Raw genomic sequence first — 13399 nt, forward strand, 5'->3', positions numbered from 1 at the left:
CAATTAAGCTTTTTAAACTTAAACTTGGATCAGCGAATGTGCCATTGGAACACAGGAGTGATAAAGGGCCGTTGGAACACAGGAGTGATGGGAGTGATAAAGGGCCGTTGGGACACAGGAGTGATGGGAGTGATAAAGGGCCATTGGGACACAGGAGTGATGGGAGTGATAAAGGGCCATTGGAACACAGGAGTGATGGGAGTGATAAAGGGCCATTGGAACACAGGAGTGATGGGCGTGATAAAGGGCCATTGGAACACAGGAGTGATGGGCGTGATGAAGGGCCATTAGAACACAGGAGTGATGGGAGTGATAAAAGGCCATTGGAACACAGGAGTGATGGGAGTGATAAAGGGCCATTAGAACACAGGAGTGATGGGAGTGATAAAAGGCCATTGGAACACAGGAATGATGGGAGTGATAAAGGGCCATTGGAACACAGGAGTAATGGGAGTGATAAAGGGCCATTGGAACACAGGAGTGATGGGAGTGATAAAGGGCACGTCTATGAAGAGATTCCATTAAAAATCAGCCATTTCCAGCTACAATAGTCATTTACAACATTAACCCCGTCTGCGCTGGATTTCTGATCCATTTCATGTTTTTTTTTTAATGGACACATTTTTACTTTCCTTTCACAAACAAGGAAACATTGTCCTCGAACTTCCGCAACTTGAGCTTCAGTGCCGAGTCCGTGTTTAATGCAGCAACGACAGGTACATTGGCATTGGCACAGGAACAGTTTGGGTTTAAAGGCACTGCAACCGAAATAGTGTTCAAGCTCACTTATCTGCTGTGAAAGTTTTAGATTACACAAAGGGCCGCACCGGGCAGAGGGGTCTAGTTTCTCAAGTACTCCTTCAGCAGCGTAGTGTTTCTACGAGGAAGAGCCCGTCGTGCTTTCAGGACAGAAGCGGCATAATAACAAAAAAATGGGGGGGGGGGGGACCACACATCTCTCCAGACAGAAATGCCCTTTCCGCTCCACACGCCAACTCACCAGAAGAAGCGGTTGTCTGTCCTTTGCTCCTGGGTGCTGCGGTGAGCGTTGAGACTGAGGTCTAAACTGGTGCCAGCTGAAGACCACGCAAAATAAAAGCTGCCGGAGTTTAATACTTTGCGCACTTCCGACATGCGATCTTCGTCCGCGGGGTCGGCTCGTAGGGAGATGAACTCCGTGGAGGTGACGCGGAAAACTTCCGAGTCCTGAATCTTCCCCACCGACATGCAGCCGGTCACCAGCACGAGATAATGCGACATGGCATCTCCTGGACGCAGAAGACACAGAGGAGATGAGATACAAATATTTAAATACACAGAGTACAGGAGCGACGTTTATTTCAAAGCAGGAGAAACGTTACAAGAGGTCATGATCTAAAACCAGACGGTCAGAGGTGTAGATGTGATATAAGGGGGTTTTACTTTGCTGATAGGGTGGTAAGACTGTGGAATGGACTCCCAGTAAAAGTGGTAGAGGTGGATATATCATGGGAATTTAAACATTCATGGGATCGGCATGCGGTTTCTGAATCTGAGACGAGCGACTGATTAAGGTCTTTCAAGGAGAAAAAGAGAAAAAAAAAAAAAAAGACGGTCTGAAGGGGTCGTATCTGCCGTCACATTCTATGCCCTCTGGGCTAGTAACTCAACATGTATAAGCCTGGCTTTTAATTACAGCTGTACTCCAGTATAATTCTAGATTACAAATTACCAGAGCGTAGAACACCCAGTTATTTAACGCAATGAGCTATACGGCCGTATCCTCCCGTAGCATTCCTACTGTATATCCGGAGAGCGGATAACAAGGAGGAACTAATTAAATGACAATTACATCTTATACCCTAATTTTACGAGTAGGGAACGTAATCTCATTACAGACACAAAGCTGTAATTATAAAAAATAAACCGTGTGTGTTTTGTAAATCAGCGGCCGCGTTCATCTTACCGAGATTTAGCCGGAGGACACCCAGGAGGCCGTATGCGTCCATGACCTTACTGTACATGTGCTTGATGGCTTCTTTTTCTGCAGAAGCTGTAAGACAAATACAAATAATCATCCATGTATCTCCGAGCATACGATGTGAAGAACCCCCCCCCACTACACAGCAACCGTAATCTCGTAGCCCACCAGCATCCTTAATACATAAAAAGGATATCTTCACTCGTACAGAAGAGCTTGCCTTTCAGACTCCCATATGGACCAGCATCTCACACAACCTAATATGATTTACCGCAATCCAGTACCACCAACAAACAGAAGCTGCCAAAAAAAGATGGCTTTGCACACATCCAAGGAAAGTTTGTGTTATTTTTTATTTTTTGCAATTTTGTCAAAAAAATAAAATAGTAAGCAGCAGAAAATATTTTCTGGACGTAGAGCATCAGACCTTGTCTTCCTGCGCACTACATCCACTAACCTTTACGTCCCAAACTGGGTTTACAAACAAGGGCATTTTTACCCAAAAGAAGGGAACGATTTTATGGACACTGACACGCGTTCAAACATAATGACCAACCTCAGCCACACACTCAAACATACACAGCACTCTCGGTTGCCGACACACACTCATACACATCACTCTCGGTTGCAGACACACACTCATACACAGCACTCTCGGTTGCCGACACACACTCATACACATCACTCTCGGTTGCAGACACACACTCATACACATCACTCTCGGTTGCAGACACACACTCATACACATCACTCTCGGTTGCCGACACACACTCATACACATCACTCTCGGTTGCAGACACACACTCATACACATCACTCTCGGTTGCAGACACACACTCATACACATCACTCTCGGTTGCAGACACACACTCATACACATCACTCTCGGTTGCAGACACACACTCATACACATCACTCTCGGTTGCAGACACACACTCATACACAGCACTCTCGGTTGCTTGCCTTTTATCAGCTTGTCTCTCCGACGTCTGGGTCAGGGAGAAGTCCATTTTAAACCGGACACAAGCTGCAGCGTTAGCACCATGGCTTCAAGTTACGCTTCTCGGCCTTTTGGCTAAGATGAGTATTTAACCAACGAGGGGGAAAGCTTGGTCCTCTGGTAAGGGTCGGGATCTGGGTGCGAGTCACATTTTTATGTGCACCCTTTTAATATTCTTACATTTATTCTTCTCCAGTCCCAGCCTTCTTAAACTAAATATGCTGTGGGTGACTTTTTTTTTTATCATAACAGGGTTGGGGGCCGATATGGCTTTCATGTTTTACGTACTGCACAGTTTTTGTTTGTGTGACCAGGAAATTGTCGCTTTTTTTTTTTTTAAATTAAAAACTGCCACGGTGGAGCCCGAGGGTGGTATCAGGTATGATAGCTTTTACGAGCGGTCTCCTTCCTCAGATTACTCCTGCAGAGAATAGCCCTCATGCAGGTCTTTGGGCTTGGGTTGCATATCCCTTTGGGGGTGCCATAAAGATTGGGGGGTTCGGATTCCATTGTGGCTCTACAAAGACACTCGGGCACAGGTTTTCACAGCAAGGCTTTACATTATTTATGAGGTTGATTGCACAATTTCGGGTCCTGTAATCTACACATATTGACGGGCAAGAATAAGGATAAAAATCCTGGAACATGTCGCTCATTCATCAACGATCTCTGCATTTCCCCCGACTCTGCAGGTGAAACGCCGCCACCGACGGGGTGATGAATTTGTAGGGAGTAACTGGTGTGACCAGCGATGCACTTTGTCAGAATACAGAAACTTCCCAGCCTACGACACCCACGAAATATATAAAAACGCAGAAACTGTTTGCTGTTTTTAGGAGAATAAACGCCGGCGCTCTTACGCACACTGAAGGCGACAGGCTTAGCTTGTATTAAACAGTCTGAATGCAGAACTGAGAAAATCCAATCAAATGTTACAACTCACTGTTAAATATTTAAATGAAACGTATATATAACCATTTAAACACACGCCGTCCCTGGCTCCACCAACACACATAGCTTTGTCTGGTCTTCTTCATGGTATACAGCGGCATAAAGAAAACGTGGGAGATGGTGAAGAGAGCTGCCTGGATGTTATTCCTCACAGATTATTATTATTATATTTAATTTATATAGCGCCAACAATTTACACATCACTTTGTATACATTGCCTATATGTTAGGAAAAGAGGTCCCTGCCCGTAAGCTTACAGTCCAGATCTGAACATTGACCCATCGCTCTACCGTGCATAGATTTAGGTTCCTCAACGGCTCACCGGTGTTTAAAAAGGTCCTTCAAATTCAACCTTTACCTCTAAAAGGGACCAGACCTGGGGCAAACCTGTTTTAAACTATGCAAGGGATTTTGTGACAAAGTATATCAGCCTAGTAGCATAGGGTAACTATGTAATATTATGAGGTCATATAGTTCTGTAGTTTAAATTATTAAAAGAGTGAGAATAAAAAGCGGACAGCCCTGTACCCTCTGTCACAAGAAGGCTGGACGAGGTCACCGGGTAGACCCCAAACTTTGCTGCACCGATCACGGCAGCAATAAGGAATGAGACGTCCGTTCGAATATCTCATTAACTGTTAGCAAACACGACACATCCAGGAAGACCCGGGAAGGGCCGTTTCCTCCTACAGACCGCGGATGTCGCGGTGGCCAGTTCTACGTGTGCTGTTAGTTGCACAACACATACAAAAGGAGCTTCCGCCTCGTGCCACCAAGCATGTGACATGGTTCCCAACACGACTGTTTCACCAAAGTAAACGTTTGGAAACATAGAACCGGACAGCAGATAAGAATCATTCGGCCCGTCTGGTCTGCCCGTTTTTTCCTGATGTAGAGGCTCAGATATTAATCAGTCTTTGGTTCAGTCCCATGGTGAGGATAAGGATGTGCTGTAGAACTTCCAAGTCTCTGACGCTCTAGATTATCATCTCTTGTTGGAATCTTTGGTAATCCCTTTGATGTATTTAAATGTTTCTGTTACTTATCTCCTCTCTCCTCTCCTCCAAGCCGGACATATTAAGCTCTTAGTCTTTCCTCAGAATTTCTATCCTGCAAACCACTTGCCATTTTTGTTGCCCTCCTCTGAACCCCTGCCAAAGTGTCAATATCCTATCGGAGATGGGGGTCTCCAGAAACGCACACAATACTCAGAAAGACGTACAGGTGAAGACAAAATTAGATTTTTCTCAACAATTCAAAAGAAAAATGTATCTCCATGTCTCCATCATCAAGTCCATGAATTTAGAAAAAAAACCCACATTTAGTTATTTTTGGAGAACCCGGTACAAAGCATGAATATAATTGTTCTCCATAATATTGGTAGTACTGGTAGAGGGGCGCCCATCTGTTATCCATTAAGCACCTAGGGGCCCCAATCTCTGTATAATACAGATTATGCCATGCAAAATCCAAAATGAATGATATACAAGAGTTTCCATCTGGAAAATATTTTACATAAAAGGTTTTAAAAATGGACGATGTCACGTAGAGCACGCAACGGGTTTCAGTTTCCATTTGCTTCCCTTAATGAATTTCATAAATACATGTATCGCCATAACAAAGATTACGTGTAATTAACGAATATACCGTGTAGTGTAAAGTACAAGGTTGTTGATAGGTTATCAAATCATAGTTCTAAACGCAGGTAAGCGGAGATGTAAGGTTATAGGTACATGCATACATTATGTATACCGGATTGTGTTGCATGGCCTTTAAGACAACACACATTATAAAAGATACACCAGCCTAACAAACGTGAAAGATAGCAAAAGGTTGCCGGCATCAAATGTTAGCCGATAATAAAAGTTGCAGAATTCTTATTTTTTATAGGGAACCGCTACTTTTTCACGAATACTTTGTGGAACGCTGTAAATTATGAAGGCTCTTTCTAAATCAATAAATAACCTTACACATGGAAGGGTGTTTACAAGGTTCTCATCCAACGTTCTGTGGTAGGCCACCACTATAGCATGAGATGCAGCCAAGATAAGCCCTCTTTGCCCACCACCCCCAGGTGTCCCTAAAACCAGCCCTGATCACACCTGCCTTCCTCTCCTATCTCTGCTGGTAGGGCCACAACAAGCTACCCACAATGTACTTGTCACCCGCCAGTTGAAAGGAGATCGCCGGTGGCAGCAGACTATAAGAGAAGTCAACTTCGTGGATGCAGAGCCCCAAGAATCTTATGCCTGGTTAACTTGAATACACAACCTGATACAAGAACGAGATAGCAGAGATGGACTTCAGATCAGATCCAGTCTGAGGAAGAGATGGACACCACCATCATGTACAAGCCAAGAGTTTACAACCAAAGACGTTGTCCAAGAGAAAAAAAAAAAATAAAAAAAAAAATAAAAAACACCCCACACTAAGCAGCTGAAGTGTCTGATTACTAAACAGCGAGCAAGAGATGCTTCACTCCTATGATTATGCAACAAAACTGGCCTCCAGCACTGCGGGATGTTGAGACCGTTAAGACAGCAAACCAATAGGACACAGATGTGTTAGCATAACTGTCCCAGTCAAAACAGGACACTTGGCAACTATGTACTGGTGCCCCATAATGTGCTATAGGAATCTTGAAGATACCTTAAAATACTTTCCTTTGACCCAAGTTTTCACACAGCTCGCCTTCCAAGTATTTGACAAACTTGATGGAACGGCGGGAAGTAAACACCTGGAAAGCCGAATCTCCGGCCCAACGGGTAACGGCAAAAAGAATGAGCAAAATCACTATAATTAGAGCTCGCTTAGCATGAAGGATGCTTATAGGCTTAAGACTTTCAGACATTCTTCCTTATGAACACATTTAAAGCCTTGGGTCATAATCTGGATTTCTAACTGTCCTAAAAACGGTAACATTCTAGTACTTAAGTAGGCATGTAATAGAAAGAGAAAATAATAAGTAGCCCAACGACGGCGGCATTAGTAAAGAATAAGAGTTATTCTCATCTCGGTTATACACACACACTTCAAGTTTGTATCTTTGACCATAAATGCATAATTTATTGTTGGGAGGAACCATAAAACACGCAATCTTGTTTATCAGGTGCGTTCTCTGTAATAGTTCCGCATAGCAGGGGTAGAATATTATGAGATTATGGGCTGTGTAGGGGTAGAATTTTAGAAGATTTTGGGCTGTGTAGGGGTAGAAGATTATGAGATTATGGGCTGTGTAGGGGTAGAATATTATGAGATTATGGGCTGTGTAGGGGTAGAATTTTAGAAGATTATGGGCTGTGTAGGGGTAGAAGATTATGAGATTAAAGGCTGTGTAGGGGTAGAATTTTAGAAGATTATGGGCTGTGTAGGGGTAGAAGATTAAGAGATTATGGGCTGTGTAGGGGTAGAAGATTATGAGATTATGGGTTGTGTAAAGGTAGAAGATTATGAGATTAAGAGCTGTGTAAGGGTAGAAGATTATGAGATTATGGGCTGTGTAAAGGTAGAAGATTATGAGATTATGATCTGTGTAAGGGTAGAAGATTATGAGATTATGGGCTGTGTAAGGGTAGAATATTATGAGATTATGGGCTGTGTAGGCACGGATAGCTGTGAAGAGAACAGCGTTTTCGAGCCAAAGAGCAGAAACTTGACGCAGCGTTCGGGTTAATGCCAAGAACACAGACTGCGTAGGAAAGCAGAATATGGTGAGAAAATAACGAAGGAACGGCCCCCGGTCGAGACATAAAAGAATATGTCATGTAATACATTATTAAAGGGAATTTAACACTTAAACACTCTAGGGTATATTCATTAAAGTGGGGTTTTCAGACAGTTTTCACTGACCTATTTAATTATGCATTATGAGGGCCAACAGGGTCATGAGCGGAAGCGCTTGCTCAGGAGTAAGCAGAGTTTAACGGGGAATTATATGAAATCTCTGATTTAGTTATAGATTATTGGCGGAGAAGATACACAGGGGTGTCCATAACAAAAAAAGCTAATAAAACTACAACTCTCCTGCAAACATCTTCTTAGTGATTGAACTGCTCTGCACAGCACCAGGAGATGAGATACCAAAACAAAATGGAAAAATAATCACGAAAATACGTTAGTTTCAGTGAAGTTTTGTTGAGGGAACGCTTAATTGTCATGTGACATAAAAGGCGGCAGAAAATGAGCCTTCTTAGTTCCTGGGTTGTTCTCATGTGACATGAAACGTTGAGATGAAATAAAAGGGACAGGTTTCCAAGGTTTACTAACTTAATATGCTAGAGAACACAATTAATATTTGTACAAGTAGAACGAAGAAAGAAGAAGAACAAGTGGCAAAAAAGCTGAGCTCTGGAAAAGGAGACAGGGACACGGGAGGTAGGGAAACACTGACAGAGAGCGAGATACGTATGCATTGATCCTGACACTGCCTGCACACGATTGCTCGTGGGATATTTGGGCAAGCAACGGGTAACTTCGTTCAAAGGAAAGCAAGAGCGATACAAACGTTATCAGTGTCTGATGGCAGACACAATCAGTCTCACAACAGCGAGCAGGGATTACAAAGGGCACGACAATACAGTAGCCGGGAGAGGGAGGGGGTTATGACACTTTACAGACCGCCGGTCAGATCTCAGAGTATTGTGCGGCCCCTTCTTTTTTGTACATATCACCAGCCCCAGCCTTTCAGGCTAGCTGTGGGGTGAATGTTACATTTTTATCACACCGGCCTAAATGGCTGGACCTTCTAATATCGTTTCACAATTGCCCCCCCCCTTTTTTTTTTATGCACAGCGCAGAATGAACTTTTTTTTGACACCACATGGTGGAACGGCGCCCCCTAAAGGGAAGGTCCAAGGAGATTCAGCCCACCTGCTGGCGTTTTGGCCAGGGAGGGAAGGAAGGAGTTGCGTATCCTAAAGAAAAAGAAGCACCGAAAGAAAAAGAAGAAGGTGATCAGGTGTCCACCATGGCCCTCAGGCACCCCCATCAGACCACCTGATCCTCTGGGCTTCAGTAAAAAACAAAACAAGATCATTACCAGGATGTCTGAACAGATAAATACAGGCGTAACATGTTTATATTGTTCCTTCTTACTAGATTTTTAAAATAAAAAAAACTTACATTTAGTGATTTGTATATTTAGTGTATAAGTATATTTCTTTATAGCTATTTATAGCAACCATAATGGTGAAATAAGTGATAAGTGAAAATGTGTTTAACCCGTTAAGGCTGGTTTGGCTGCTGGACATATTAGAGGGGGGGTTTAATTTTATAAATAGAAAAAGGAAAGCGGTGAATGGATCCTTTAATTCAGCCATTAATTCTACACATTTTTTTTTTAATCACAGTATAATTCATATTACATTTCGTTTTTGCTGAATTTTGTGATAGAAAGTCTGTAAAGAGGTAAAAAAAGGAAAAGTATTCTTGGTTATGCAGAAGACGGGCTGACTTACAGAGAACGGCCACGGCCCCGGACTCAAACATCAGGCACTCCTCCTTGTTTCTGGCTTCCACAATCAGGCTGAACGGAGGAGGATCCAGTTTGTGGAAGATACGATAACCTTTACTAAAAGCCATGATGTTCTTCTCAGATAAGCCCTATTAAGAAACAAGAAAATTAATCTCTGCCGGCAAGATACAAGCTCCTGGAACGCATGAATTTACCAACACACAGGCATGACATATTTATTATCCACTGTACAGCGCTACAGTATATGATGGTGCCATATAAACCAATAAATACACACATTCATACATACATACAAACACACAATCTCTCTACCGCTCAGAAGTTTGGGTCACTTAAAAATGTTCTTCATTTTGAAAGAAAAGCACATTTTGTCCATTAAAATAACATGAAATGGATCAGAAATCCAGCGCAGATGGGATTAATGTTGTAAATGACTATTGTAGCTGGAAACGGCTGATTTTTAATGGAATATCTTTATTAGGCATACAGAGGCCTTTTATCACTCCCATCACTCCCACATTCCAATGGCCCTTTATCACTCCCATCACTCCTGTGTTCCGATGTCCCTTATTACTCCCATCACTCCTGTGTTCCAATGGCCCTTTATCGCTCCCATCACTCCTGTGTTCCAATGGCACGTTGTGTTCACTGATCCAAGTTTAAGTTTTAAAAGGCTAATTGATAGAAAAACCCTTTTGCAATTATGTTACAGCCAGAAATGTCCTTGTTTTCCAAGCTCAGTTCCCCAAACCTTTCAACAATAGGGCATGTATGACTGCAGAACACGATAGAACTATATAAATTAACACACACACACATATATATATATATACTGGTACAGATGAATGCAAAACAAGATATTCCAATCATATATATGTAATATATTATATGTATTAATATGTAATATAATTTAAAAACCTACAAGGAATTTTACAGACACCAAAAAAGTAGCACTAAAAACAGTTTCTGATCATTGTGTTATGGCAATCGGTGACACGGTGAGGGGTAATCCGGAACAACGCTGCCGTGACCCATGAAAATAACCTTTTATCTTCCTTGTTATAGTTCCTCATAATTTCAGTCTTATTAAACACAGCGCGTTATCTATAATATCTTTATATTATCATCAATAAAGAAATGAAGCTTTTTATCACAAGCAGTGAGATACGCATAAAGAGCAAGAACGGTGCAAAGGATGCAGTCACCATGGCAACCAATGAAATGTTACTACTGAATGCTCCACTTCCACCACTTTGCATGAAAATTGGTATATATATAGATAATATTTCTCTTAATAACTCAACAAACTCAGCGATTAAACAAAAACTATTTAAATGGATAAAAAATGTAAACGCAGTTTCTTGGTCCCTGGTATAGAGCTAAAGAACAGACCAATAGAGTCCAGAGAAAACCAAAACAGGCATCGCCACGGCTACGGACCTCATTGGATCTCAAGTTGGTCCAATAAGATCATTAACATAGAGAATTCAGGAACTATCGATGTGCCGTAAAATCTGACGGCCAACGGTTCTTAAATAAAACCCAAAATGGCCATCAAATCACAGAGACTTGAGGACTAGCCCTTTGTACACGCCAGTCAGAAACAACACATTTATATAGCACCAGCAGATTCCGTAGCGTTGTTACAATACGGGGCAGTGGATTTAAAAACAAACAAAAAAAACAAACGACCAGTTAAAACGACAACATTAACACACATCTTAAAACATTCCGGTGCAGAGGGAGGAGAGGGCCCTGCTCCCGTGAGCTTACAATCTATGGGCAGGAGACGCCATAAAACAAAGACCCCATGGATTTGTAGGGAGAGCGCGGTGACGGCTCTGGGGTCTACGGCATAAAAGACGGAACGCAAAGGAAGAGACCCTGATAACCTTTACCGAGACAGTCGGTTACCATTCACTCAATGAACACGTATGTGAGACTGTGAGGAGCGGACAATGGCTTCTTAAATAAGGGATAGCGACTCTCACAAGCCTCCTACCACCTGATACCACCCAAACCCTTTTATTGGGGCAGTTTCCATGGAAACCTCCATAGCTTTGCCCTCAATCGGTACACTGACAATGACCAAAATGCATAATATCATTAACACCCCTCTGTAAGCATCGTTACAGGAGTGTGCTCTATTACAAACCCTGCACGGTGCTGTACAGTCCTAGAGGGTTCTGGACCCCCGTACCCGAACAGAATGGCTAGGAACGTTATCATATCAGCGGCCCAAAGCCACAGAGCCGGGCAGCTTGCGGCTCCCAGTAAGGATAGAGGTTCAGTAAATACCTCCATGGCCTGACACCCTTCCTGGGCTAATACAATCTGACAGCTCCCCTCCCCCATGCAGTTTCTCTCATACAGAAGGGCCGGCCGGTTGCCCTCATCTAGGGATAACCCCGGTACCGTTAACGAGGTATACACACCCTGGGTGTCCGAGATAGAAATCCGGAGCGGCGCGGTCCGCCGGTAACAGCCGACTGATGGTTCCTGCTCCGGCGTGAACGCGCTTACAGACAGGGAACCTCCTACTCCCCGTAGCCACGCCCTCCTCCTGGTGCCTTCCATGGTCAGGCATAGGGCGGAGCGAAATTTGACGTCATAAACTCGGAAGCCATGTTTGATACTGGTGAGCAGGTGTCAAAGTTCATTTTTGGCAATCCGCTGACACTTCCTGTAGGTGCAGAGACCGGGTATCGGGAACCAAACGAACACATACAAATAAAATAAAAACTCGATGGCAGATCAAACCCATTCGGCTATCAAGTCTGCTGCAAAGACTCTGACCTTAATCAGTCGTTGGTCTCTTCTTAGATTCGGGAGCCATATGCCTATGCCAAATCCCCTCACTGCATTACCCTCTACCATTTCTACCGGGAGGCTGTTCCTCTTATCTCCCGCACGCATAGTAAAGTAAAAACAATATGGAGATATGTGTTAATTATGGTTCTCTTACAATTGGGGGCCTATGATGGCCACATCTGTATACATTCTCACGCAGATGCTTACGAAATCCATGGCATTTTGATAGGTGGTAAAGATGTACTGTGAAAGGAAAACATGCAGATGTTCAGTTATAAAACAAGAGTAGGATGTGAGCTGCAGACCGTCTCCGTACGATTTACCGTAAGACAGGTAAAAATGCCGAGCACCGGGCAAACCAACATATTATCAAGACTTCTGCCCCCTCTGTATTAATGTATATGCAGGGGCAGCCTTAAAGGTACGCTCCAGCCATCGTGTTCCTTTCAAAGCACATGGTAGCTGTGAGGTCCCTTTAAATGTTTGTGGCAGCTGTTTACGAATGCATGGATTCTCCAGGATCCCCCCCCATAGGCATTCGCCCCGTCACCCCCAACTATTCTGCGTGCAGGATATGTACGTTCCCCAGCGCGCAATACGCTTTCCGTGAGCTCAGCGAACACTGCGGACGGCGGTCTATTCACACCACGCCATGTGCAGCAAGAGCTCCCATTGACTTTAAGCCGCCAATCAGTTCTTGAAGCACAAATATAGTGAACACCTGACTCCTTATACCACCTATGGGAAACAACAGAGCGACTCAGTCTTAATCACCCATCCAGACACTCTGACTAATGAAAGGCTATGAAGGAACAGACTTAGTGAGCACTGCCATAAAGAATCAGCTCAGTGTGGTGATTGTGCAGGGAAAGTCATGTAAAATATCACATGACTGACAACAATGGCCGCCTCCAGGTCTGCAGATAAAGGGAGTTAAATTTTCCCATAGGACTTCCCCTTTAAACATGTGTCTTTCTTTTCAAATGTTTTTTAGCCATGTCTGCATCATAAAGTCATTGATGTTTCTATTTACTGTTTTGCCAGTGTAAGAACCGCCAGCAACACATTTTCAAAATTCATTTTTTAAAACCATTTACCGTTTTCAATGTAAAAGCCTCGATCTGATTTTCAAAAGTAGTTCTGATAGAAAAATCTATATATTTATACCGTAAAAAAAAATAAAAAAAAAAATATGAGCAATGAG

The 13399-nt window shown here is 43.1% G+C and overlaps 1 protein-coding gene across 1 annotated transcript in view; it reads right to left on the reverse strand.

Annotated features, from left to right (window-relative positions):
- The window catches only part of LOC149277315 (polyphosphatidylinositol phosphatase SYNJ1-like), a 31486-nt gene extending 21995 nt beyond the window's left edge, over positions 1-9491 (reverse strand). The window contains exons 1-3 of the mRNA XM_089503089.1: positions 9368-9491; positions 1946-2032; positions 1001-1268 (exon numbers count right to left, since the gene is read on the reverse strand). Coding sequence (XP_089359215.1) covers positions 1001-1268; positions 1946-2032; positions 9368-9491 — 479 coding nt within the window. The remainder of the gene's footprint in view (positions 1-1000; positions 1269-1945; positions 2033-9367) is intronic.
- Between the last annotated feature and the right edge of the window lie 3908 nt (positions 9492-13399).

Source organism: Sceloporus occidentalis, unplaced genomic scaffold, assembly GCF_023333645.1.
Source record: "Sceloporus occidentalis isolate IW3139 unplaced genomic scaffold, rSceOcc1.0.p SCAF_219, whole genome shotgun sequence".
Lineage (NCBI taxonomy): Eukaryota > Metazoa > Chordata > Lepidosauria > Squamata > Phrynosomatidae > Sceloporus > Sceloporus occidentalis.